Source organism: Gallus gallus, chromosome 1, assembly GCF_016699485.2.
Source record: "Gallus gallus isolate bGalGal1 chromosome 1, bGalGal1.mat.broiler.GRCg7b, whole genome shotgun sequence".
In the NCBI taxonomy this organism is placed as follows: Eukaryota; Metazoa; Chordata; class Aves; order Galliformes; family Phasianidae; genus Gallus; species Gallus gallus.
In genome coordinates, this window is record NC_052532.1 from 194,266,598 (window position 1) to 194,294,403 (window position 27,806).

General features: G+C 57.7%; 1 protein-coding gene across 1 annotated transcript in view; it reads left to right on the forward strand.

The window, feature by feature from the left end:
* The window catches only part of LOC107050420 (arf-GAP with Rho-GAP domain, ANK repeat and PH domain-containing protein 1-like), a 102,310-nt gene that overhangs the window by 65,637 nt on the left and 8,867 nt on the right, over nt 1–27,806 (forward strand). The window contains exons 13-14 of the mRNA XM_046904194.1: nt 22,649–22,783; nt 26,195–26,330. Of these exons, the coding sequence (XP_046760150.1) occupies nt 22,649–22,783; nt 26,195–26,330 (271 nt within the window). The remainder of the gene's footprint in view (nt 1–22,648; nt 22,784–26,194; nt 26,331–27,806) is intronic.

Genomic DNA, 27,806 nt, shown 5'->3' on the forward strand with positions numbered 1-27,806 from the left:
TGGGGTCGGGATCCCTATGGGGTTTTCCTGTCCCATAGTAAGGGATATGCAGTCGGGATCCCTATGGGGTTTGCTGTCCCATAGTAAGGGATATGGGGTCGGGATCCCTATGGGGTTTTGCTGCCCCATAGTAAGGGATATGGGGTCGGGATCCCTATGGGGTTTTGCTGTCCCATAGGAAGGGTTATGGGGTCGGGATCCCTATGGGGTTTTTGTTGTTCGGCTGTGGGGTCAGGGGCACCTATGGGGGTTTGGGATCTGGATATGGGGTCGGGGTCCCTATGGGGTTTTCTGTCCCATAGTAAGGGGTATGGGGTCGGGATCCCTATGGGGTTTTGTGATCTGGATATGGGATCGGGGGCCCTATGGGGTTTGCTTTCCCAGTGAAGGGGATATGGGGTCGGGGTCCCTACGGGGTTTTTGTTGTTTGGCTGTGGGGTCGGGGGCACCTATGGGGGTTTGGGATCTGGATATGGGGTCGGGGGCCCTATGGGGTTTTTGTTGTTCGGCTGTGGGGTCGGGGGTCCCTATGGGGGTTTGGGATCCGGATATGGGGTTGGGGGCCCTATGGGGTTTGCTGTCCCATAGTAAGGGATATGGGGTCGGGGTCCCTATGGGGTTTTTGTTGTCTGGATATGGGATCGGGGGCCCTATGGGGTTTGCTTTCCCAGTGAAGGGGATATGGGGTCGGGGTCCCTATGGGGTTTTTGTTGTCTGGGTGTGGGGTCGGGGGCACCTATGGGGGTTTGGGATCCGGATATGGGGTCGGGGGCCTTATGGGGTTTTGGTTGTTCGGCTGTGGGGTCGGGGGCACCTATGGGGGTTTGGGATCTGGATATGGGGTCGGGGGCCCTATGGGGTTTGCTGTCCCATAGGAAGGGATATGGGGTCGGGATCCCTATGGGGTTTTGGTTGTTCGGCTGTGGGGTCGGGGGCACCTATGGGGGTTTGGGATCTGGATATGGGGTCGGGGTCCCTATGGGGGTTTGGGATCTGGATATGGGGTCGGGATCCCTATGGGGTTTTCCTGTCCCATAGTAAGGGATATGCAGTCGGGATCCCTATGGGGTTTGCTGTCCCATAGTAAGGGATATGGGGTCGGGATCCCTATGGGGTTTTGCTGCCCCATAGTAAGGGATATGGGGTCGGGATCCCTATGGGGTTTTCCTGTCCCAGTGAAGGGGATTTGGGGTTGGGGTCCCTATGGGGTTTTGTTGTTCCGGTGTGGGGTCAGGGTCCGTATGGGGTTTTGCTGCCCCATAGTAGGGGATATGGGGTCGGGGGCCCTATGGGGTTTTCCTGTCCCATAGTAAGGGATATGGGGTCGGGGTCCCTATGGGGTTTGCTGTCCCATAGTAAGGGGTATGGGGTCGGGGGCCCTATGGGGGTTTGGGAACTGGATATGGGGTCGGGGGCCCTATGGGGTTTGCTGTCCCATAGTAAGGGGTATGGGGTCGGGGGCCCTATGGGGTTTTGTTGTTCAGCTGTGGGGTTGGGGTCCCTATGGGGTTTTGTTGTCCGGCTGTGGGGTTGGGGTCCTTATGGGGTTTTGCTGTCCCATAGAAAGGGATATGGGGTCGGGGGCCCTATGGGGTTTGCTGTCCCAAAGGAAGGGATATGGGGTCGGGGGCCCTATGGGGTTTTGTGATCTGGATATGGGGTTGGGGTCCCTATGGGGTTTGCTGTCCCATAGGAAGGGATATGGGGTCGGGGTCCCTATGGGGTTCTGCTGCCCTATAACTGGGGATATGGGGTCGGGGGCCCTATGGGGTTTTGCTGTCACATAGGAAGGGATATGGGGTCGGGATCCCTATGGGGGTTTGGGATCTGGATATGGGGTCGGGGGCCCTATGGGGTTTGCTTTCCCAGTGAAGGGGATATGGGGTCGGGGTCCCTATGGGGTTTTTGTTGTCTGGGTGTGGGGTCGGGGGCACCTATGGGGGTTTGGGATCTGGATATGGGGTTGGGGTCCCTATGGGGTTTGCTGTCCCATAGGAAGGGATATGGGGTCGGGATCCCTATGGGGTTTTGGTTGTTCGGCTGTGGGGTCGGGGGCACCTATGGGGGTTTGGGATCTGGATATGGGGTCGGGGTCCCTATGGGGTTTGCTGTCCCATAGGAAGGGATATGGGGTCGGGGTCCCTATGGGGTTCTGCTGCCCTATAACTGGGGATATGGGGTCAGGGTCCCTATGGGGTTTTTGTTGTTCGGGTGTGGGGTCGGGGGTCCCTATGGGGGTTTGGGATCCGGATATGGGGTCGGGGGCCCTATGGGGTTTTTGTTGTTCGGCTGTGGGGTCGGGGGTCCCTATGGGGGTTTGGGATCTGGATATGGGGTCGGGGTCCCTATGGGGTTTTTGTTGTCTGGGTGTGGGGTCGGGGGCACCTATGGGGGTTTGGGATCTGGATATGGGATTGGGGTCCCTATGGGGTTTGCTGTCCCATAGGAAGGGATATGGGGTCGGGGTCTCTATGGGGTTTTCCTGTCCCAGTGAAGGGGATTTGGGGTCGGGGTCCCTATGGGGTTTTGTTATCTGGGTGTGGGGTTGGGGTCCCTATGGGGTTTTGTTGTCCCGCTGTGGGGTCAGGGTCCTTATGGGGTTTTGCTGTCCCATAGTAAGGAATATGGGGTCGGGGTCCCTATGGGGTTTGCTGTCCCATAGTAAGGGATATGGGGTCGGGGGCCCTATGGGGGTTTGGGATCTGGATATGGGGTCGGGGGCCCTATGGGGTTTTGCTGTCCCATAGTAAGGGATATGGGGTCGGGGTCCCTATAGGGTTCTGCTGCCCTATAACTGGAGATATGGGATCGGGTTCTTATGGGGTTTTGGTTGTTCGGCTGTGGGGTCGGGGGCACCTATGGGGGTTTGGGATCTGGATATGGGGTCGGGGGCCCTATGGGGTTTTGGTTGTTCGGCTGTGGGGTCGGGGGCACCTATGGGGGTTTGGGATCTGGATATGGGGTCGGGGGCCCTATGGGGTTTGCTGTCCCATAGTAAGGGATATGGGGTCGGGGTCCCTATAGGGTTCTGCTGCCCTATAACTGGAGATATGGGATCGGGTTCCCTATGGGGTTTTGGTTGTTCGGCTGTGGGGTTGGGGGTCCCTATGGGAGTTTGGGATCTGGATATGGGGTCGGGGGCCCTATGGGGTTTTCCTGTCCCAGTGAAGGGGATTTGGGGTCGGGATCCCTATGGGGTTTTGCTGTCCCAGTGAAGAGGATTTGGGGTCGGGGTCCCTATGGGGTTTTGTTATCTGGGTGTGGGGTTGGGGTTCCTATGGGGTTTTTGTTGTCCGGCTGTGGGGCTGGGGTCCTTATGGGGTTTTGCTGTCCCATAGTAAGGGATATGGGGTCGGGGTCCCTATGGGGTTTTGCAGCCCTGTGAAGGGGATTTGGGGTTGGGGTCCCTATAGGATTTGCTGCCCCATCGTAAGGGATATGGGGTTGGGGTCTCTATGGGGTTTTGGCGTCCCACAATAAGGGATATGGGGTTGGGGTCCCTATGGGGTTTTGTTGTCTGGGTTTGGGGTTGGGTTCTCTATGGGGGTTTGCTGCCATATAAATGGGGATATGGGGTCGAGGTCCCTATGGGGTTTGGTGCCCTATAACTGAAGATATGGGGTTGGGGTCCCTATGGGGTTTGCTGTCCCATAGTAAGGGATATGGGGTTTGGGTCCCTATGGGGTTTGCTGCCCTATAACTGGGGATATGGGGTCAGTTTCCCTATGGGGTTTTGCAGCCCCAGTGAAGGGGATTTGGGGTTGGGGTCCCTATAGGATTTGCTGCCTCATAGTAAGGGATATGGGGTTGGGGTCCCTATGGGGTTTTGCTGCCCTATAACTGGAGATATGGGGTCGGGATCCCTATGGGGTTTTGCAGCCCTGTGAAGGGGATTTGGGGTTGGGGTCCCTATAGGATTTGCTGCCTCATAGTAAGGGATATGGGGTCGAGGTCCCTATGGGGTTTTGCTGCCCCATAGTAAGGGATATGGGGTCGAGGTCCCTATGGGGGTTTGCTGCCATATAAATGGGGATATGGGGTCGGGTTCCCTATGGGGTTTTGCAGACCCAGTGAAGGGGATTTGGGGTCCTGGTCCCTATGGGGTTTTGCTGCTTCATAGTAAGGGATATGGGGTTGGGGTCTCTGTGGGGTTTTGCTGTCCCACAATAAGGGATATGGGATTGGGTTCCCTATGGGGGTTTGCTGCCCTATAACTGGGGATATGGGGTTGGGGTCCCTATGGGGTTTTGTTGTTCAGGTGTGGGGTTGGGATCCTCTATGGTGTTTCGTTGTTCGGGTGTGGGGTTGGGGATCCCTATGGGGTTTTGCTGCCCTATAACTGGGGATATGGGGTCGGGTTCCCTATGGGGTTTTGCAGCCCCAGTGAAGGGGATATGGGGCCGGGGTCCCTATGGGGTTTTGCTGTCCCATAGGAAGGGATATGGGGTCGGGGTCCCTATGGGGTTTTGCTGTCCCACAATAAGGGATATGGGGTTGGGGTCCCTATGGGGTTTTGTTGTCTGGGTTTGGGGTTGGGTTGTCTATGGGGGTTTTGCTGCCCTATAACTGGGGATATGGGGTCAGGGTCCCTATGGGGTTTGCTGCCCTATAACTGAAGATATGGGGTTGGGGTCCCTATGGGGTTTGCTGTCCCATAGTAAGGGATATGGGGTTGGGGTCCCTATGGGGTTGGGCTGCCCTATAAGTGGAGATATGGGGTCGGGTTCCCTATGGGCTTTTACAACCCCAGTGAAGGGGATTTGCGGTTGGGGTCCCTATAGGATTTGCTGCCCCATAGTAAGGGATATGGGGTCGAGGTCCCTATGGGGTTTGCTGCCATATAAATGGGGATATGGGGTTGGGTTCCCTATGGGCTTTTGCAGCCCCCGTGAAGGGGATATGGGGTTGGGGTCCCTATGGGGGTTTGCTGCCATATAACTGGAGATATGGGGCCGAGGTCTCTATGGGGTTTTGCTGTCCCATAGTAAGGGATATGGGGCCGGGGTCCCTATGGGGTTTTGCTGCCCCATAGTAAGGGATATGGGGTCGGGATCCCTATGGGGTTCTGCTGCCCTATAACTGGGGATATGGGGTCGGGTTCCCTATGGGGTTTTGCAGCCCCAGTGAAGGGGATATGGGGTCGGGGTCCCTATGGGGGTTTGCTGCCATATAAATGGGGATATGGGGTCGGGTTCCCTATGGGGTTTTGCAGCCCCAGTGAAGGGGATTTGGGGTTGGGGTCCCTATGGGGTTTTGCTGCCCTATAACTGGAGATATGGGGTCGGGATCCCTATGGGGTTTTGCAGCCCTGTGAAGGGGATTTGGGGTTGGGGTCCCTATAGGATTTGCTGCCCCGTAATAAGGGATATGGGGTCGGGGTCCCTATGGGGTTTTGCTGCCATATAGATGGGGATATGGGGTTGGGTTCCCTATGGGGTTTTGCAGCCCCAGTGAAGGGGATATGGGGTTGGGGTCCCTATGGGGGTTTGCTGCCATATAACTGGAGATATGGGGCCGAGGTCTCTATGGGGTTTTGCTGCCCCATAGTAAGGGATATGGGGTCGGGGTCCCTATGGGGTTCTGCTGCCCTATAACTCGAGATATGGGGTTGGGGTCCCTATCGGGTTTTCCTGTCCCATAGAAAGGGATATGGGGTTGAGGTCCCTATGGGGTTGGGCTGCCCTATAAGTGGAGATATGGGGTCGGGATCCCTATGGGGTTTTGCTGCCCCATAGTAAGGGATATGGGGTCGGGATCCCTATGGGGTTTTGCTGTCCCATAGGAAGGGTTATGGGGTCGGGATCCCTATGGGGTTTTTGTTGTTCGGCTGTGGGGTCAGGGGCACCTATGGGGGTTTGGGATCTGGATATGGGGTCGGGGTCCCTATGGGGTTTTCTGTCCCATAGTAAGGGGTATGGGGTCGGGATCCCTATGGGGTTTTGTGATCTGGATATGGGATCGGGGGCCCTATGGGGTTTGCTTTCCCAGTGAAGGGGATATGGGGTCGGGGTCCCTACGGGGTTTTTGTTGTTTGGCTGTGGGGTCGGGGGCACCTATGGGGGTTTGGGATCTGGATATGGGGTCGGGGGCCCTATGGGGTTTTTGTTGTTCGGCTGTGGGGTCGGGGGTCCCTATGGGGGTTTGGGATCCGGATATGGGGTTGGGGGCCCTATGGGGTTTGCTGTCCCATAGTAAGGGATATGGGGTCGGGGTCCCTATGGGGTTTTTGTTGTCTGGATATGGGATCGGGGGCCCTATGGGGTTTGCTTTCCCAGTGAAGGGGATATGGGGTCGGGGTCCCTATGGGGTTTTTGTTGTCTGGGTGTGGGGTCGGGGGCACCTATGGGGGTTTGGGATCCGGATATGGGGTCGGGGGCCTTATGGGGTTTTGGTTGTTCGGCTGTGGGGTCGGGGGCACCTATGGGGGTTTGGGATCTGGATATGGGGTCGGGGGCCCTATGGGGTTTGCTGTCCCATAGGAAGGGATATGGGGTCGGGATCCCTATGGGGTTTTGGTTGTTCGGCTGTGGGGTCGGGGGCACCTATGGGGGTTTGGGATCTGGATATGGGGTCGGGGTCCCTATGGGGGTTTGGGATCTGGATATGGGGTCGGGATCCCTATGGGGTTTTCCTGTCCCATAGTAAGGGATATGCAGTCGGGATCCCTATGGGGTTTGCTGTCCCATAGTAAGGGATATGGGGTCGGGATCCCTATGGGGTTTTGCTGCCCCATAGTAAGGGATATGGGGTCGGGATCCCTATGGGGTTTTCCTGTCCCAGTGAAGGGGATTTGGGGTTGGGGTCCCTATGGGGTTTTGTTGTTCCGGTGTGGGGTCAGGGTCCGTATGGGGTTTTGCTGCCCCATAGTAGGGGATATGGGGTCGGGGGCCCTATGGGGTTTTCCTGTCCCATAGTAAGGGATATGGGGTCGGGGTCCCTATGGGGTTTGCTGTCCCATAGTAAGGGGTATGGGGTCGGGGGCCCTATGGGGGTTTGGGAACTGGATATGGGGTCGGGGGCCCTATGGGGTTTGCTGTCCCATAGTAAGGGGTATGGGGTCGGGGGCCCTATGGGGTTTTGTTGTTCAGCTGTGGGGTTGGGGTCCCTATGGGGTTTTGTTGTCCGGCTGTGGGGTTGGGGTCCTTATGGGGTTTTGCTGTCCCATAGAAAGGGATATGGGGTCGGGGGCCCTATGGGGTTTGCTGTCCCAAAGGAAGGGATATGGGGTCGGGGGCCCTATGGGGTTTTGTGATCTGGATATGGGGTTGGGGTCCCTATGGGGTTTGCTGTCCCATAGGAAGGGATATGGGGTCGGGGTCCCTATGGGGTTCTGCTGCCCTATAACTGGGGATATGGGGTCGGGGGCCCTATGGGGTTTTGCTGTCACATAGGAAGGGATATGGGGTCGGGATCCCTATGGGGGTTTGGGATCTGGATATGGGGTCGGGGGCCCTATGGGGTTTGCTTTCCCAGTGAAGGGGATATGGGGTCGGGGTCCCTATGGGGTTTTTGTTGTCTGGGTGTGGGGTCGGGGGCACCTATGGGGGTTTGGGATCTGGATATGGGGTTGGGGTCCCTATGGGGTTTGCTGTCCCATAGGAAGGGATATGGGGTCGGGATCCCTATGGGGTTTTGGTTGTTCGGCTGTGGGGTCGGGGGCACCTATGGGGGTTTGGGATCTGGATATGGGGTCGGGGTCCCTATGGGGTTTGCTGTCCCATAGGAAGGGATATGGGGTCGGGGTCCCTATGGGGTTCTGCTGCCCTATAACTGGGGATATGGGGTCAGGGTCCCTATGGGGTTTTTGTTGTTCGGGTGTGGGGTCGGGGGTCCCTATGGGGGTTTGGGATCCGGATATGGGGTCGGGGGCCCTATGGGGTTTTTGTTGTTCGGCTGTGGGGTCGGGGGTCCCTATGGGGGTTTGGGATCTGGATATGGGGTCGGGGTCCCTATGGGGTTTTTGTTGTCTGGGTGTGGGGTCGGGGGCACCTATGGGGGTTTGGGATCTGGATATGGGATTGGGGTCCCTATGGGGTTTGCTGTCCCATAGGAAGGGATATGGGGTCGGGGTCTCTATGGGGTTTTCCTGTCCCAGTGAAGGGGATTTGGGGTCGGGGTCCCTATGGGGTTTTGTTATCTGGGTGTGGGGTTGGGGTCCCTATGGGGTTTTGTTGTCCCGCTGTGGGGTCAGGGTCCTTATGGGGTTTTGCTGTCCCATAGTAAGGAATATGGGGTCGGGGTCCCTATGGGGTTTGCTGTCCCATAGTAAGGGATATGGGGTCGGGGGCCCTATGGGGGTTTGGGATCTGGATATGGGGTCGGGGGCCCTATGGGGTTTTGCTGTCCCATAGTAAGGGATATGGGGTCGGGGTCCCTATAGGGTTCTGCTGCCCTATAACTGGAGATATGGGATCGGGTTCTTATGGGGTTTTGGTTGTTCGGCTGTGGGGTCGGGGGCACCTATGGGGGTTTGGGATCTGGATATGGGGTCGGGGGCCCTATGGGGTTTTGGTTGTTCGGCTGTGGGGTCGGGGGCACCTATGGGGGTTTGGGATCTGGATATGGGGTCGGGGGCCCTATGGGGTTTGCTGTCCCATAGTAAGGGATATGGGGTCGGGGTCCCTATAGGGTTCTGCTGCCCTATAACTGGAGATATGGGATCGGGTTCCCTATGGGGTTTTGGTTGTTCGGCTGTGGGGTTGGGGGTCCCTATGGGAGTTTGGGATCTGGATATGGGGTCGGGGGCCCTATGGGGTTTTCCTGTCCCAGTGAAGGGGATTTGGGGTCGGGATCCCTATGGGGTTTTGCTGTCCCAGTGAAGAGGATTTGGGGTCGGGGTCCCTATGGGGTTTTGTTATCTGGGTGTGGGGTTGGGGTTCCTATGGGGTTTTTGTTGTCCGGCTGTGGGGCTGGGGTCCTTATGGGGTTTTGCTGTCCCATAGTAAGGGATATGGGGTCGGGGTCCCTATGGGGTTTTGCAGCCCTGTGAAGGGGATTTGGGGTTGGGGTCCCTATAGGATTTGCTGCCCCATCGTAAGGGATATGGGGTTGGGGTCTCTATGGGGTTTTGGCGTCCCACAATAAGGGATATGGGGTTGGGGTCCCTATGGGGTTTTGTTGTCTGGGTTTGGGGTTGGGTTCTCTATGGGGGTTTGCTGCCATATAAATGGGGATATGGGGTCGAGGTCCCTATGGGGTTTGGTGCCCTATAACTGAAGATATGGGGTTGGGGTCCCTATGGGGTTTGCTGTCCCATAGTAAGGGATATGGGGTTTGGGTCCCTATGGGGTTTGCTGCCCTATAACTGGGGATATGGGGTCAGTTTCCCTATGGGGTTTTGCAGCCCCAGTGAAGGGGATTTGGGGTTGGGGTCCCTATAGGATTTGCTGCCTCATAGTAAGGGATATGGGGTTGGGGTCCCTATGGGGTTTTGCTGCCCTATAACTGGAGATATGGGGTCGGGATCCCTATGGGGTTTTGCAGCCCTGTGAAGGGGATTTGGGGTTGGGGTCCCTATAGGATTTGCTGCCTCATAGTAAGGGATATGGGGTCGAGGTCCCTATGGGGTTTTGCTGCCCCATAGTAAGGGATATGGGGTCGAGGTCCCTATGGGGGTTTGCTGCCATATAAATGGGGATATGGGGTCGGGTTCCCTATGGGGTTTTGCAGACCCAGTGAAGGGGATTTGGGGTCCTGGTCCCTATGGGGTTTTGCTGCTTCATAGTAAGGGATATGGGGTTGGGGTCTCTGTGGGGTTTTGCTGTCCCACAATAAGGGATATGGGATTGGGTTCCCTATGGGGGTTTGCTGCCCTATAACTGGGGATATGGGGTTGGGGTCCCTATGGGGTTTTGTTGTTCAGGTGTGGGGTTGGGATCCTCTATGGTGTTTCGTTGTTCGGGTGTGGGGTTGGGGATCCCTATGGGGTTTTGCTGCCCTATAACTGGGGATATGGGGTCGGGTTCCCTATGGGGTTTTGCAGCCCCAGTGAAGGGGATATGGGGCCGGGGTCCCTATGGGGTTTTGCTGTCCCATAGGAAGGGATATGGGGTCGGGGTCCCTATGGGGTTTTGCTGTCCCACAATAAGGGATATGGGGTTGGGGTCCCTATGGGGTTTTGTTGTCTGGGTTTGGGGTTGGGTTGTCTATGGGGGTTTTGCTGCCCTATAACTGGGGATATGGGGTCAGGGTCCCTATGGGGTTTGCTGCCCTATAACTGAAGATATGGGGTTGGGGTCCCTATGGGGTTTGCTGTCCCATAGTAAGGGATATGGGGTTGGGGTCCCTATGGGGTTGGGCTGCCCTATAAGTGGAGATATGGGGTCGGGTTCCCTATGGGCTTTTACAACCCCAGTGAAGTGGATTTGCGGTTGGGGTCCCTATAGGATTTGCTGCCCCATAGTAAGGGATATGGGGTCGAGGTCCCTATGGGGTTTGCTGCCATATAAATGGGGATATGGGGTTGGGTTCCCTATGGGCTTTTGCAGCCCCCGTGAAGGGGATATGGGGTTGGGGTCCCTATGGGGGTTTGCTGCCATATAACTGGAGATATGGGGCCGAGGTCTCTATGGGGTTTTGCTGTCCCATAGTAAGGGATATGGGGCCGGGGTCCCTATGGGGTTTTGCTGCCCCATAGTAAGGGATATGGGGTCGGGATCCCTATGGGGTTCTGCTGCCCTATAACTGGGGATATGGGGTCGGGTTCCCTATGGGGTTTTGCAGCCCCAGTGAAGGGGATATGGGGTCGGGGTCCCTATGGGGGTTTGCTGCCATATAAATGGGGATATGGGGTCGGGTTCCCTATGGGGTTTTGCAGCCCCAGTGAAGGGGATTTGGGGTTGGGGTCCCTATGGGGTTTTGCTGCCCTATAACTGGAGATATGGGGTCGGGATCCCTATGGGGTTTTGCAGCCCTGTGAAGGGGATTTGGGGTTGGGGTCCCTATAGGATTTGCTGCCCCGTAATAAGGGATATGGGGTCGGGGTCCCTATGGGGTTTTGCTGCCATATAGATGGGGATATGGGGTTGGGTTCCCTATGGGGTTTTGCAGCCCCAGTGAAGGGGATATGGGGTTGGGGTCCCTATGGGGGTTTGCTGCCATATAACTGGAGATATGGGGCCGAGGTCTCTATGGGGTTTTGCTGCCCCATAGTAAGGGATATGGGGTCGGGATCCCTATGGGGTTTTGCTGTCCCATAGGAAGGGTTATGGGGTCGGGATCCCTATGGGGTTTTTGTTGTTCGGCTGTGGGGTCAGGGGCACCTATGGGGGTTTGGGATCTGGATATGGGGTCGGGGTCCCTATGGGGTTTTCTGTCCCATAGTAAGGGGTATGGGGTCGGGATCCCTATGGGGTTTTGTGATCTGGATATGGGATCGGGGGCCCTATGGGGTTTGCTTTCCCAGTGAAGGGGATATGGGGTCGGGGTCCCTACGGGGTTTTTGTTGTTTGGCTGTGGGGTCGGGGGCACCTATGGGGGTTTGGGATCTGGATATGGGGTCGGGGGCCCTATGGGGTTTTTGTTGTTCGGCTGTGGGGTCGGGGGTCCCTATGGGGGTTTGGGATCCGGATATGGGGTTGGGGGCCCTATGGGGTTTGCTGTCCCATAGTAAGGGATATGGGGTCGGGGTCCCTATGGGGTTTTTGTTGTCTGGATATGGGATCGGGGGCCCTATGGGGTTTGCTTTCCCAGTGAAGGGGATATGGGGTCGGGGTCCCTATGGGGTTTTTGTTGTCTGGGTGTGGGGTCGGGGGCACCTATGGGGGTTTGGGATCCGGATATGGGGTCGGGGGCCTTATGGGGTTTTGGTTGTTCGGCTGTGGGGTCGGGGGCACCTATGGGGGTTTGGGATCTGGATATGGGGTCGGGGGCCCTATGGGGTTTGCTGTCCCATAGGAAGGGATATGGGGTCGGGATCCCTATGGGGTTTTGGTTGTTCGGCTGTGGGGTCGGGGGCACCTATGGGGGTTTGGGATCTGGATATGGGGTCGGGGTCCCTATGGGGGTTTGGGATCTGGATATGGGGTCGGGATCCCTATGGGGTTTTCCTGTCCCATAGTAAGGGATATGCAGTCGGGATCCCTATGGGGTTTGCTGTCCCATAGTAAGGGATATGGGGTCGGGATCCCTATGGGGTTTTGCTGCCCCATAGTAAGGGATATGGGGTCGGGATCCCTATGGGGTTTTCCTGTCCCAGTGAAGGGGATTTGGGGTTGGGGTCCCTATGGGGTTTTGTTGTTCCGGTGTGGGGTCAGGGTCCGTATGGGGTTTTGCTGCCCCATAGTAGGGGATATGGGGTCGGGGGCCCTATGGGGTTTTCCTGTCCCATAGTAAGGGATATGGGGTCGGGGTCCCTATGGGGTTTGCTGTCCCATAGTAAGGGGTATGGGGTCGGGGGCCCTATGGGGGTTTGGGAACTGGATATGGGGTCGGGGGCCCTATGGGGTTTGCTGTCCCATAGTAAGGGGTATGGGGTCGGGGGCCCTATGGGGTTTTGTTGTTCAGCTGTGGGGTTGGGGTCCCTATGGGGTTTTGTTGTCCGGCTGTGGGGTTGGGGTCCTTATGGGGTTTTGCTGTCCCATAGAAAGGGATATGGGGTCGGGGGCCCTATGGGGTTTGCTGTCCCAAAGGAAGGGATATGGGGTCGGGGGCCCTATGGGGTTTTGTGATCTGGATATGGGGTTGGGGTCCCTATGGGGTTTGCTGTCCCATAGGAAGGGATATGGGGTCGGGGTCCCTATGGGGTTCTGCTGCCCTATAACTGGGGATATGGGGTCGGGGGCCCTATGGGGTTTTGCTGTCACATAGGAAGGGATATGGGGTCGGGATCCCTATGGGGGTTTGGGATCTGGATATGGGGTCGGGGGCCCTATGGGGTTTGCTTTCCCAGTGAAGGGGATATGGGGTCGGGGTCCCTATGGGGTTTTTGTTGTCTGGGTGTGGGGTCGGGGGCACCTATGGGGGTTTGGGATCTGGATATGGGGTTGGGGTCCCTATGGGGTTTGCTGTCCCATAGGAAGGGATATGGGGTCGGGATCCCTATGGGGTTTTGGTTGTTCGGCTGTGGGGTCGGGGGCACCTATGGGGGTTTGGGATCTGGATATGGGGTCGGGGTCCCTATGGGGTTTGCTGTCCCATAGGAAGGGATATGGGGTCGGGGTCCCTATGGGGTTCTGCTGCCCTATAACTGGGGATATGGGGTCAGGGTCCCTATGGGGTTTTTGTTGTTCGGGTGTGGGGTCGGGGGTCCCTATGGGGGTTTGGGATCCGGATATGGGGTCGGGGGCCCTATGGGGTTTTTGTTGTTCGGCTGTGGGGTCGGGGGTCCCTATGGGGGTTTGGGATCTGGATATGGGGTCGGGGTCCCTATGGGGTTTTTGTTGTCTGGGTGTGGGGTCGGGGGCACCTATGGGGGTTTGGGATCTGGATATGGGATTGGGGTCCCTATGGGGTTTGCTGTCCCATAGGAAGGGATATGGGGTCGGGGTCTCTATGGGGTTTTCCTGTCCCAGTGAAGGGGATTTGGGGTCGGGGTCCCTATGGGGTTTTGTTATCTGGGTGTGGGGTTGGGGTCCCTATGGGGTTTTGTTGTCCCGCTGTGGGGTCAGGGTCCTTATGGGGTTTTGCTGTCCCATAGTAAGGAATATGGGGTCGGGGTCCCTATGGGGTTTGCTGTCCCATAGTAAGGGATATGGGGTCGGGGGCCCTATGGGGGTTTGGGATCTGGATATGGGGTCGGGGGCCCTATGGGGTTTTGCTGTCCCATAGTAAGGGATATGGGGTCGGGGTCCCTATAGGGTTCTGCTGCCCTATAACTGGAGATATGGGATCGGGTTCTTATGGGGTTTTGGTTGTTCGGCTGTGGGGTCGGGGGCACCTATGGGGGTTTGGGATCTGGATATGGGGTCGGGGGCCCTATGGGGTTTTGGTTGTTCGGCTGTGGGGTCGGGGGCACCTATGGGGGTTTGGGATCTGGATATGGGGTCGGGGGCCCTATGGGGTTTGCTGTCCCATAGTAAGGGATATGGGGTCGGGGTCCCTATAGGGTTCTGCTGCCCTATAACTGGAGATATGGGATCGGGTTCCCTATGGGGTTTTGGTTGTTCGGCTGTGGGGTTGGGGGTCCCTATGGGAGTTTGGGATCTGGATATGGGGTCGGGGGCCCTATGGGGTTTTCCTGTCCCAGTGAAGGGGATTTGGGGTCGGGATCCCTATGGGGTTTTGCTGTCCCAGTGAAGAGGATTTGGGGTCGGGGTCCCTATGGGGTTTTGTTATCTGGGTGTGGGGTTGGGGTTCCTATGGGGTTTTTGTTGTCCGGCTGTGGGGCTGGGGTCCTTATGGGGTTTTGCTGTCCCATAGTAAGGGATATGGGGTCGGGGTCCCTATGGGGTTTTGCAGCCCTGTGAAGGGGATTTGGGGTTGGGGTCCCTATAGGATTTGCTGCCCCATCGTAAGGGATATGGGGTTGGGGTCTCTATGGGGTTTTGGCGTCCCACAATAAGGGATATGGGGTTGGGGTCCCTATGGGGTTTTGTTGTCTGGGTTTGGGGTTGGGTTCTCTATGGGGGTTTGCTGCCATATAAATGGGGATATGGGGTCGAGGTCCCTATGGGGTTTGGTGCCCTATAACTGAAGATATGGGGTTGGGGTCCCTATGGGGTTTGCTGTCCCATAGTAAGGGATATGGGGTTTGGGTCCCTATGGGGTTTGCTGCCCTATAACTGGGGATATGGGGTCAGTTTCCCTATGGGGTTTTGCAGCCCCAGTGAAGGGGATTTGGGGTTGGGGTCCCTATAGGATTTGCTGCCTCATAGTAAGGGATATGGGGTTGGGGTCCCTATGGGGTTTTGCTGCCCTATAACTGGAGATATGGGGTCGGGATCCCTATGGGGTTTTGCAGCCCTGTGAAGGGGATTTGGGGTTGGGGTCCCTATAGGATTTGCTGCCTCATAGTAAGGGATATGGGGTCGAGGTCCCTATGGGGTTTTGCTGCCCCATAGTAAGGGATATGGGGTCGAGGTCCCTATGGGGGTTTGCTGCCATATAAATGGGGATATGGGGTCGGGTTCCCTATGGGGTTTTGCAGACCCAGTGAAGGGGATTTGGGGTCCTGGTCCCTATGGGGTTTTGCTGCTTCATAGTAAGGGATATGGGGTTGGGGTCTCTGTGGGGTTTTGCTGTCCCACAATAAGGGATATGGGATTGGGTTCCCTATGGGGGTTTGCTGCCCTATAACTGGGGATATGGGGTTGGGGTCCCTATGGGGTTTTGTTGTTCAGGTGTGGGGTTGGGATCCTCTATGGTGTTTCGTTGTTCGGGTGTGGGGTTGGGGATCCCTATGGGGTTTTGCTGCCCTATAACTGGGGATATGGGGTCGGGTTCCCTATGGGGTTTTGCAGCCCCAGTGAAGGGGATATGGGGCCGGGGTCCCTATGGGGTTTTGCTGTCCCATAGGAAGGGATATGGGGTCGGGGTCCCTATGGGGTTTTGCTGTCCCACAATAAGGGATATGGGGTTGGGGTCCCTATGGGGTTTTGTTGTCTGGGTTTGGGGTTGGGTTGTCTATGGGGGTTTTGCTGCCCTATAACTGGGGATATGGGGTCAGGGTCCCTATGGGGTTTGCTGCCCTATAACTGAAGATATGGGGTTGGGGTCCCTATGGGGTTTGCTGTCCCATAGTAAGGGATATGGGGTTGGGGTCCCTATGGGGTTGGGCTGCCCTATAAGTGGAGATATGGGGTCGGGTTCCCTATGGGCTTTTACAACCCCAGTGAAGGGGATTTGCGGTTGGGGTCCCTATAGGATTTGCTGCCCCATAGTAAGGGATATGGGGTCGAGGTCCCTATGGGGTTTGCTGCCATATAAATGGGGATATGGGGTTGGGTTCCCTATGGGCTTTTGCAGCCCCCGTGAAGGGGATATGGGGTTGGGGTCCCTATGGGGGTTTGCTGCCATATAACTGGAGATATGGGGCCGAGGTCTCTATGGGGTTTTGCTGTCCCATAGTAAGGGATATGGGGCCGGGGTCCCTATGGGGTTTTGCTGCCCCATAGTAAGGGATATGGGGTCGGGATCCCTATGGGGTTCTGCTGCCCTATAACTGGGGATATGGGGTCGGGTTCCCTATGGGGTTTTGCAGCCCCAGTGAAGGGGATATGGGGTCGGGGTCCCTATGGGGGTTTGCTGCCATATAAATGGGGATATGGGGTCGGGTTCCCTATGGGGTTTTGCAGCCCCAGTGAAGGGGATTTGGGGTTGGGGTCCCTATGGGGTTTTGCTGCCCTATAACTGGAGATATGGGGTCGGGATCCCTATGGGGTTTTGCAGCCCTGTGAAGGGGATTTGGGGTTGGGGTCCCTATAGGATTTGCTGCCCCGTAATAAGGGATATGGGGTCGGGGTCCCTATGGGGTTTTGCTGCCATATAGATGGGGATATGGGGTTGGGTTCCCTATGGGGTTTTGCAGCCCCAGTGAAGGGGATTTGGGGTTGGGGTCCCTATGGGGGTTTGCTGCCATATAACTGGAGATATGGGGCCGAGGTCTCTATGGGGTTTTGCTGCCCCATAGTAAGGGATATGGGGTCGGGGTCCCTATGGGGTTCTGCTGCCCTATAACTCGAGATATGGGGTTGGGGTCCCTATCGGGTTTTCCTGTCCCATAGAAAGGGATATGGGGTTGAGGTCCCTATGGGGTTGGGCTGCCCTATAAGTGGAGATATGGGGTCGGGTTCCCTATGGGCTTTTACAACCCCAGTGAAGGGGATTTGCGGTTGGGGTCCCTATAGGATTTGCTGCCCCATAGTAAGGGATATGGGGTCGAGGTCCCTATGGGGTTTGCTGCCATATAAATGGGGATATGGGGTTGGGTTCCCTATGGGCTTTTGCAGCCCCCGTGAAGGGGATATGGGGTTGGGGTCCCTATGGGGGTTTGCTGCCATATAACTGGAGATATGGGGCCGAGGTCTCTATGGGGTTTTGCTGTCCCATAGTAAGGGATATGGGGCCGGGGTCCCTATGGGGTTTTGCTGCCCCATAGTAAGGGATATGGGGTCGGGGTCCCTATGGGGTTTTCCTCTCCCAGTGAAGGGGATTTGGGGTTGGGGTCCCTATAGGATTTGCTGCCCCATAGGAAGGGATATGGGGTCGGGGTCCCTATGGGGTTTTGCTGTCCCACAATAAGGGATATGGGATTGGGTTCCCTATGGGGGTTTGCTGCCATATAAATGGGGATATGGGGTTGGGGTCCCTATGGGGTTTTGTTGTTCAGGTGTGGGGTTGGGGTCCCTATGGGGTTTGCTGCCCCATAGTAAGGGATATGGGGTCGGGGTCCCTATGGGGTTCTGTTGCCCTATAACTGGAGATATGGGGTTGGGATCCCTATGGGTTTTTGCAGCCCTGTGAAGGGGATTTGGGGTTGGGGTCCCTATAGGATTTGCTGCCTCATAGTAAGGGATATGGGGTCGAGGTCCCTATGGGGTTTTGCTGCCCCATAGTAAGGGATATGGGGTCGAGGTCCCTATGGGGGTTTGCTGCCATATAAATGGGGATATGGGGTCGGGTTCCCTATGGGGTTTTGCAGACCCAGTGAATGGGATTTGGGGTCCTGGTCCCTATGGGGTTTTGCTGCTTCATAGTAAGGGATATGGGGATGGGGTCTCTATGGGGTTTTCCTGTCCCACAATAAGGGATATGGGATTGGGGTCCCTATGGGGTTTTGTTGTCTGGGTTTGGGGTTGGGTTGTCTATGGGGGTTTTGCTGCCCTATAACTGGGGATATGGGGTCGGGGTCCCTATGGGGTTTGCTGCCCTATAACTGAAGATATGGGGTTGGGGTCCCTATGGGGTTTGCTGCCCCATAGTAAGGGATATGGGGTCGAGGTCCCTATGGGGGTTTGCTGCCATATAAATGGGGATATGGGGTCGGGTTCCCTATGGGGTTTTGCAGCCCCAGTGAAGGGGATATGAGGCCGGGGTCCCTATGGGGTTTTGCTGTCCCATAGGAAGGGATATGGGGTCGGGGTCCCTATGGGGTTTTGCTGTCCCACAATAAGGGATATGGGGTTGGGGTCCCTATGGGGTTTTTTTGTCTGGGTTTGGGGTTGGGTTGTCTATGGGGGTTTTGCTGCCCTATAACTGGGGATAAGGGGTCGGGGTCCCTATGGGGTTTGCTGCCCTATAACTGAAGATATGGGGTTGGGGTCCCTATGGGGTTTGCAGTCCCATAGTAAGGGATATGGGGTTGGGGTCCCTATGGGGTTGGGCTGCCCTATAAGTGGGGATATGGGGTCGGGTTCCCTATGGGCTTTTACAACCCCAGTGAAGGGGATTTGCGGTTGGGGTCCCTATAGGATTTGCTGCCCCATAGTAAGGGATATGGGGCCGGGGTCCCTATGGGGTTTTGCTGCCCCATAGTAAGGGATATGGGGTCGGGGTCCCTATGGGGTTTTCCTCTCCCAGTGAAGGGGATTTGGGGTTGGGGTCCCTATAGGATTTGCTGCCCCATAGGAAGGGATATGGGGTCGGGGTCCCTATGGGGTTTTGCTGTCCCACAATAAGGGATATGGGATTGGGTTCCCTATGGGGGTTTGCTGCCATATAAATGGGGATATGGGGTTGGGGTCCCTATGGGGTTTTGTTGTTCAGGTGTGGGGTTGGGGTCCCTATGGGGTTTGCTGCCCCATAGTAAGGGATATGGGGTCGGGGTCCCTATGGGGTTCTGTTGCCCTATAACTGGAGATATGGGGTTGGGATCCCTATGGGTTTTTGCAGCCCTGTGAAGGGGATTTGGGGTTGGGGTCCCTATAGGATTTGCTGCCTCATAGTAAGGGATATGGGGTCGAGGTCCCTATGGGGTTTTGCTGCCCCATAGTAAGGGATATGGGGTCGAGGTCCCTATGGGGGTTTGCTGCCATATAAATGGGGATATGGGGTCGGGTTCCCTATGGGGTTTTGCAGACCCAGTGAATGGGATTTGGGGTCCTGGTCCCTATGGGGTTTTGCTGCTTCATAGTAAGGGATATGGGGATGGGGTCTCTATGGGGTTTTCCTGTCCCACAATAAGGGATATGGGATTGGGGTCCCTATGGGGTTTTGTTGTCTGGGTTTGGGGTTGGGTTGTCTATGGGGGTTTTGCTGCCCTATAACTGGGGATATGGGGTCGGGGTCCCTATGGGGTTTGCTGCCCTATAACTGAAGATATGGGGTTGGGGTCCCTATGGGGTTTGCTGCCCCATAGTAAGGGATATGGGGTCGAGGTCCCTATGGGGGTTTGCTGCCATATAAATGGGGATATGGGGTCGGGTTCCCTATGGGGTTTTGCAGCCCCAGTGAAGGGGATATGAGGCCGGGGTCCCTATGGGGTTTTGCTGTCCCATAGGAAGGGATATGGGGTCGGGGTCCCTATGGGGTTTTGCTGTCCCACAATAAGGGATATGGGGTTGGGGTCCCTATGGGGTTTTTTTGTCTGGGTTTGGGGTTGGGTTGTCTATGGGGGTTTTGCTGCCCTATAACTGGGGATAAGGGGTCGGGGTCCCTATGGGGTTTGCTGCCCTATAACTGAAGATATGGGGTTGGGGTCCCTATGGGGTTTGCAGTCCCATAGTAAGGGATATGGGGTTGGGGTCCCTATGGGGTTGGGCTGCCCTATAAGTGGGGATATGGGGTCGGGTTCCCTATGGGCTTTTACAACCCCAGTGAAGGGGATTTGCGGTTGGGGTCCCTATAGGATTTGCTGCCCCATAGTAAGGGATATGGGGCCGGGGTCCCTATGGGGTTTTGCTGCCCCATAGTAAGGGATATGGGGTCGGGGTCCCTATGGGGTTCTGCTGCCCTATAACTGGGGATATGGGGTCGGGTTCCCTATGGGGTTTTGCAGCCCCAGTGAAGGGGATATGGGGTCGGGGTCCCTATGGGGGTTTGCTGCCATATAAATGGGGATATGGGGTCGGGTTCCCTATGGGGTTTTGCAGCCCCAGTGAAGGGGATTTGGGGTTGGGGTCCCTATGGGGTTTTGCTGCCCTATAACTGGAGATATGGGGTCGGGATCCCTATGGGGTTTTGCAGCCCTGTGAAGGGGATTTGGGGTTGGGGTCCCTATAGGATTTGCTGCCCCGTAATAAGGGATATGGGGTCGGGGTCCCTATGGGGTTTTGCTGCCATATAGATGGGGATATGGGGTTGGGTTCCCTATGGGGTTTTGCAGCCCCAGTGAAGGGGATTTGGGGTTGGGGTCCCTATGGGGGTTTGCTGCCATATAACTGGAGATATGGGGCCGAGGTCTCTATGGGGTTTTGCTGCCCCATAGTAAGGGATATGGGGTCGGGGTCCCTATGGGGTTCTGCTGCCCTATAACTCGAGATATGGGGTTGGGGTCCCTATCGGGTTTTCCTGTCCCATAGAAAGGGATATGGGGTTGAGGTCCCTATGGGGTTGGGCTGCCCTATAAGTGGAGATATGGGGTCGGGTTCCCTATGGGCTTTTACAACCCCAGTGAAGGGGATTTGCGGTTGGGGTCCCTATAGGATTTGCTGCCCCATAGTAAGGGATATGGGGTCGAGGTCCCTATGGGGTTTGCTGCCATATAAATGGGGATATGGGGTTGGGTTCCCTATGGGCTTTTGCAGCCCCCGTGAAGGGGATATGGGGTAGGGGTCCCTATGGGGGTTTGCTGCCATATAACTGGAGATATGGGGCCGAGGTCTCTATGGGGTTTTGCTGTCCCATAGTAAGGGATATGGGGCCGGGGTCCCTATGGGGTTTTGCTGCCCCATAGTAAGGGATATGGGGCCGGGGTCCCTATGGGGTTTTGCTGTCCCATAGTAAGGGATATGGGGTCGGGGTCCCTATGGGGTTTTCCTCTCCCAGTGAAGGGGATTTGGGGTTGGGGTCCCTATAGGATTTGCTGCCCCATAGTAAGGGATATGGGGTTGGGGTCTCTATGGGGTTTTGCTGTCCCACAATAAGGGATATGGGATTGGGTTCCCTATGGGGGTTTGCTGCCATATAAATGGGGATATGGGGTTGGGGTCCCTATGGGGTTTTGTTGTTCAGGTGTGGGGTTGGGATCCTCTATGGTGTTTCGTTGTTCGGGTGTGGGGTTGGGGATTCCTATGGGGTTTTGCTGCCCTATAACTGGGGATATGGGGTCGGGTTCCCTATGGGGTTTTGCAGCCCCAGTGAAGGGGATATGGGGCCGGGGTCCCTATGGGGTTTTGCTGTCCCATAGTAAGGGATATGGGGTCGGGGTCCCTATGGGGTTCTGCTGCCCTATAACTGGAGATATGGGGTTGGGGTCCCTATCGGGTTTTCCTGTCCCATAGAAAGGGATATGGGGTTGGGGTCCCTATGGGGTTGGGCTGCCCTATAAGTGGAGATATGGGGTCGGGTTCCCTATGGGCTTTTACAACCCCAGTGAAGGGGATTTGCAGTTGGGGTCCCTATAGGATTTGCTGCCCCATAGTAAGGGATATGGGGTCGGGGTCCCTATGGGGTTTGCTGTCCCATAGTAAGGGACATGGGGTCGGGGTCCCTATGGGGTTCTGCTGCCCTATAACTGGGGATATGGGGTCGGGTTCCCTATGGGGTTTTGCAGCCCCAGTGAAGGGGATATGGGGTCGGGGTCCCTATGGGGGTTTGCTGCCATATAAATGGGGATATGGGGTCGGGTTCCCTATGGGTTTTTGCAGCCCCCGTGAAGGGGATATGGGGTTGGGGTCCCTATAGGATTTGCTGCCCCATAATAAGGGATATGGGGTCGGGGTCCCTATGGGGTTCTGCTGCCCTATAACTGGAGATATGGGGTTGGGATCCCTATGGGGTTTTGCAGCCCTGTGAAGGGGATTTGGGGTTGCGGTCCATATAGGATTTGCTGCCCCATAGTAAGGGATATGGGGTCGGGGTCCCTATGGGGTTTTCCTCTCCCAGTGAAGGGGATTTGGGGTTGGGGTCCCTATAGGATTTGCTGCTCCATAGTAAGGGATATGGGGTTGGGGTCCCTATGGGGTTTTGCTGTCCCACAATAAGGGATATGGGGTCGGGGTCCCTATGGGGTTTTTTTGTCTGGGTTTGGGGTTGGGTTGTCTATGGGGGTTTTGCTGCCCTATAACTGGGGATAAGGGGTCGGGGTCCCTATGGGGTTTGCTGCCCTATAACTGAAGATATGGGGTTGGGGTCCCTATGGGGTTTGCTGCCCCATAGTAAGGGATATGGGGTTGGGGTCCCTATGGGGTTGGGCTGCCCTATAACTGGAGATATGGGGTTGGGATCCCTATGGGGTTTTGCAGCCCTGTGAAGGGGATTTGGGGTTGGGGTCCCTATAGGATTTGCTGCCCCATAATAAGGGATATGGGGTCGGGGTCCCTATGGGGTTTTTCTGCCCCGTAGTAAGGGATATGGGGTTGGGCCCTTATGGGGTTTTCAGTCCCATAGTAAGGGATATGGGGTTGGGGTCCCCCAGTGTCCGTATGGGTTGGGGTCCTTATAGGGTTTTGTTGTCCAGGTGTGGGGTTGGGGTCCCTATGGGGTTTGCTGCCCCATAGTAAGGGATATGGGGTTGGGGTCCGGGGGGGGGGGGATATGGGGCAGGAGGGGGGGGTGGGGGGGTTCATCCTTACCCCACCCCATATCCCCCCCCCCATATATCCCCGCTCAGAACCGCCCTGCCCGGATTTGGGGTGCGCCGCGGATCGGCCCTATTCCCGTCTGCTGCCCTCCGTCACTCACTGCGGCTTCCTCTATAAGACCCCTTCCATGGCCAAAGCCCTCAGCGAGAGGAAAGGGCAGGAAGGTATGGGGGGGGGGACCCCAAAAATGGGGCGGGGGGGGGGCTCAGGGGGACCCCCCCCACCCCCCCATATGTGGGTGCTGGGGGGGAGGGATGCGGGGTGGTCCGTAGTGGGGGATATGGGCCCCCCCACCCCCCCTTCTTTTTGGGGTTGTGGGGGGCTGGGAGGTGCGCGGGCACTATAGGGGGGAGGGGTGGGCTGTGGGGTGGGGTGGGGGATCCCGGGGGGTGGGGGGCGCTTGGGGGGGTTTGGGTGGCCCTAAATGGTCATGGGTGGGTATTGGTGGCATTGGGTGGCCTTGGGGGGGCCCAGGGGGTCATGGGTGGCCATGGGTGGCTCCAAGTAGTCATGGGTGCCCATTGGTGCCCATCGGTGGCCATGGGTGGCCATGGGTGACCATGGGTTGCTATGGGTGGCCATGGGTGACCATGGGTGGCCCTTTGGTGACCATGGATGGCTATGGGCGCCCATGGGTGGCCATGGATGGCTCTGGGTGGCCATGGGTGGCTATGGATGGTGATGGGCGCCCATGGGTGGCGGTTGGTGACCTTGGGTGGCCATGGGTCACCATTGGTGCCCATGGGTGGCCTTGGGTGGCTTTGGGTGGCCTTGGGTTGCCATTCGTGCCCATGGGTGGCCTTGGGTGGCCATGGGTGGCCATGGGTGACCATGGGTGGCCTTGAGTGCCCATGGGTGGCCTTGGGTGGCCTTGGGTGGCCATGGGTGGCCATGGGTGGCCATGGGTGGCAGTTGGTGGCCATGGGTGGCCTTGGGTGGCCATGGGTGGCCATGGGTGGTCTTGGGTGGCCATGGGTGGCCCCAAATGGTCATGGGTGGCCTTGGGTGGCCATGGGTGGCCTTGGGTGGTCTTGAGTGACCTTGGGTGACCATGGGTGACCATTGGTGGCCTTGGGGTGCTTTGGGTGGTCTTGGGTGGCCATGGGTGGCCATGGATGGCTATGGGTGACCATGGGTGACATTTGGTGGCCATGGGTGGCCTTGGGAGGCCATGGGTGACCATGGGTGGCCATGGGTGGCTTTAGGTGGCCATGGGTGGCCTTGGGGTGCTATGGGTGGCCTTGGATGACCTTGAGTGGCTATGGGTGGCCTTGGGTGTCCATGGGTGGCTATGGGTGACCATGGGTGGCCATGGGTGACCATGGGTGACCATTAGTGGCCATGGGTGGTCTTGTGTGGGCATGGGTGGCCATGGGTGGCCATGGATGGCCTTGGGTGGCCATGGGTGGCTTTAGGTGGCCATGGGTGGCCTTGGGGTGCTATGGGTGGCCTTGGATGACCTTGAGTGGCCATGGGTGGCCTTGGGTGGCCATGGGTGTCCATGGGTGGCTTTAGCTGGCCATGGCTGACCATGGGTGGCCTTGGGGGGCCTTGGGTGGCCATTGGTGGCCATAGGTGGCCCCAGGGGGCCATGGGTGGCCTCAGGGGGCCATGGGTGGTCATGGGTGGCCGTAGGTGACCTTGGGTGGCCCCAGGGGGTCATGGGTGGCCTTGGGTGGCAGTTGGTGGCCATGAGTGGCCTTGGGTGGCCTTGGGTGGCCATGGGTGGCCTTGGGTGGTCTTGAGTGACCTTGGGTGACCATGGGTGACCATTGGTGGCCTTGGGTTGCTTTGGGTGGTCTTGGGTGGCCATTGGTGGCCATGGATGGCTATGGGTGACCATGGGTGACATTTGGTGGCCATGGGTGGCCTTGGGAGGCCATGGGTGACCATGGGTGACCATGGGTGGCTTTAGGTGGCCATGGGTGGCCTTGGGGTGCTATGGGTGGCCTTGGATGACCTTGAGTGGCTATGGGTGGCCTTGGGTGTCCATGGGTGGCTATGGGTGACCATGGGTGGCCATGGGTGACCATGGGTGACCATTAGTGGCCATGGGTGGCCTTGGGTGGCCATGGGTGGCCATGGATGGCCATGGGTGGCCATGGATGGCTCTGGGTGGCCATGGGTGGCTATGGATGGTGATGGGCGCCCATGGGTGGCGGTTGGTGACCTTGGGTGGCCATGGGTCACCATTGGTGCCCATGGGTGGCCTTGGGTGGCTTTGGGTGGCCTTGGGTTGCCATTGGTGCCCATGGGTGGCCTTGGGTGGCCATGGGTTGCTATGGGTGGCCATGAGTGGCCTTGGATGACCATGGGTGACATTTGGTGGCCATGGGTGGCCTTGGGTGGCCATGGGTGACCATAGGTGACCATGGGTGCCCATGGGTGGCACTTTGATGACCTTGAGTGCCCATGGGTGGCCTTGGGTGGCCATGGGTGCCCATGGGTGGCCATGGGTGGCCTTGGGTGGTCTTGCGTCGCCATTGGTTCCCATGGGTGACCATGGGTGGCCTTGGGTGACCATTGGTGGCCATGGGTGGCCTTGGGTGGATCCAAGTGGTCATGGGTGGCCATGGGTGGCCATGGGTGGCCTTGGGTGGCCTTGGGGTGCTATGGGTGGCCATGGGTGGCTCCAAGTGGTCATGGGTGGCCTTAGGTGGTCTTGGGTGACCTTGGGTGGCCTTGGGTGGCCATGGTTGGCCACGGGTGACCTTGCGTGACCATGGATGGCTATGGGTGGCCTTGGGTGGCCATGGGTGGCCATGGGTGACCATGGGTGGCCATGGGTGGCCTTGGTTAGCCATGGATGGCTATGGGCGCCCATGGGTGGCTCCAAGTGGTCATGAGTGGCCATTTGTGACCTTGGGTGTCCATGGGTGGCCTTGGGTGGCCATGGGTGACCATGGGTTGCTATGGGTGGCCATGGGTGGCCTTGGGGTGCTATGGGTGACCATGGGTTGCTATGGGTGGCCATGGGTGGCCTTGGGTGGTCTTGCATCGCCATTGGTGCCCATGGGTGGCCTTGGGTGGCCATGGATGGCGATGGGCGCCCATGGGTGGCCTTGGGTGACCATGGGTGGCCTTGGGTGGCCTTGAGTTGCCATGGGTGACCATGGGTGGCCTTGGGTGACCATTGGTGGCCATGGGTGGCCTTGGGTGGCTCCAAGTGGTCATGGGTGCCCATGGGTGGCCATGGGTGGTCTTGAGTTGCCATGGGTGGCCATGGGTGGCCATGGGTGGCCTTGGGTGGTCTTGGGGTGCTATGGGTGGCCATGGGTGGCCTTGGGTGGTCTTGGGGTGCTATGGGTGGCCATGGGTGGCCATGGGTGGCCATGGATGGCTATTGGCGCCCATGGGTGGCCTTGGGTGGCTCCAAGTGGTCATGGGTGCCCATGGGTGACCTTAGGTGACCATGGATGGCCATGGGCGGCCATGGGTGGCCATGGGTGGCCTTGGGGTGCTATGGGTGGCCATTGGTGGCCATGGGTGGCCATGGGTGGCCTTGGGTGGTCTTGGGGTGCTATGGGCGCCCATGGGTGCCCACGTGTGACCCCCCCCCCCCCCCCCAATTGCAGAGTTCAGCCGGCGGTGGTGCGCTCTGCAGGACGGCGTCCTCAGTTACTACGAGAGCGACCGCAGCACAGCGCCCAACGGCCACATCCGCGCCCCCGAAATCGTCTGCCTGGCCCCCAACCCGCCCCACAGCCACGGGTACGGCCGGGGACCCCCCACGTCCCGCCCCATAACCCCCCCACCCCGGCCCCGATCCCCCCCGGTGGAGCCTTCCCCATCCGACCCTATTGTGGAGGTGTCGGGATCGCATCGCGGTGTGGGGGGCGATGGGGGTGGGGGGTTGGGGGGGATCCCACTATTGGGAGGGAGAAATGGGGACCCCAAAGCTGACCCCAAAGTGGGAGGACCCATCCAACACCGGTGTAAAACAATGGGATCTGATGGGATATCCCCATTTGGGATTGGACCCATAGGATCCCCATATGGGACCCCAAAGTGGGAGGACCCATCCAACACCGGTGTAAAACAATGGGATCTGATGGGATATCCCCATTTGGGATTGGACCCATAGGATCCCCATATGGGTCCTATGGACCCTTCCCCATCCGACCCTATTGAGGAGGTGTTGGGATCGCATCGCGGTGTGGGGCGGTGGGGGTGGGGGGGGGTCCCGATGTGTGTGGGTTGTGGGGTGCGATGGGGGTGGGGGGCGGTGGTGGGGGGTGGGGGGTTCGGGGGGATCCCACTATTGGGAGGGAGAAATGGGGACCCCAAAGCTGACCCCAAAGAGGGAGGACCCAACCGACACCGGGGGGAAATTACGGGGTCTGATGGGGTATCCCCATTTGGGATTGGACCCATAGGATCCCCATATGGGACCCCAAAGTGGGAGGACCCATCCAACAACGATGTACAACTATGGGATCTGATGGGATATCCCCTATTGGAAGGGACCCATAGGATCCCCATATCCGACATCCCTTTAGGGTGGGATGCTGGGATATCCCCTATTGTAATGGACCCATAGGATCCCCATATCTGACCTCCCATCAGGATGGGATATTATGGGACATCCCCATTTGGGATGGGACCCATAGGATCCCCATATGGGACCCCAAAGTGGGAGGACCCATCCAACACCGATGTACAACTATGGGATCTGATGGAAAACAATGGGATCTGATGGGATATCTCCATTTGGGATTGGACCCATAGGATCCCCATATCTGAGATCCCATTGGGGTTGGGTGATGGGACATCCCCAATGGGAATGGACCCATAGGATCCCCATATGTGACCCCAAAGTGGGAGGACCCATCCAACACCGATGTACAACTATGGGATCTGATGGGATATCTCCATTTGGGATTGGACCCATAGGATCCCCATATGGGACCCCAAAGTGGGAGGACCCAACCGACACTGGGGGGAAATTACGGGGTCTGATGGGATATCCCCATTTGGGATTGGACCAATAGGATCCCCATATGGGTCCTATGGACCCTTCCCCATCCGACCCTATTGAGGAGGTGTTGGGATCGCATCGCGGTGTGGGGCGGTGGGGGTGGGGGGGGGTCCCGATGTGTGTGGGTTGTGGGGTGCGATGGGGGTGGGGGGCGGCGGTGGGGGGTGGGGGGTTGGGGGGGATCCCACTATTGGGAGGGAGAAATGGGG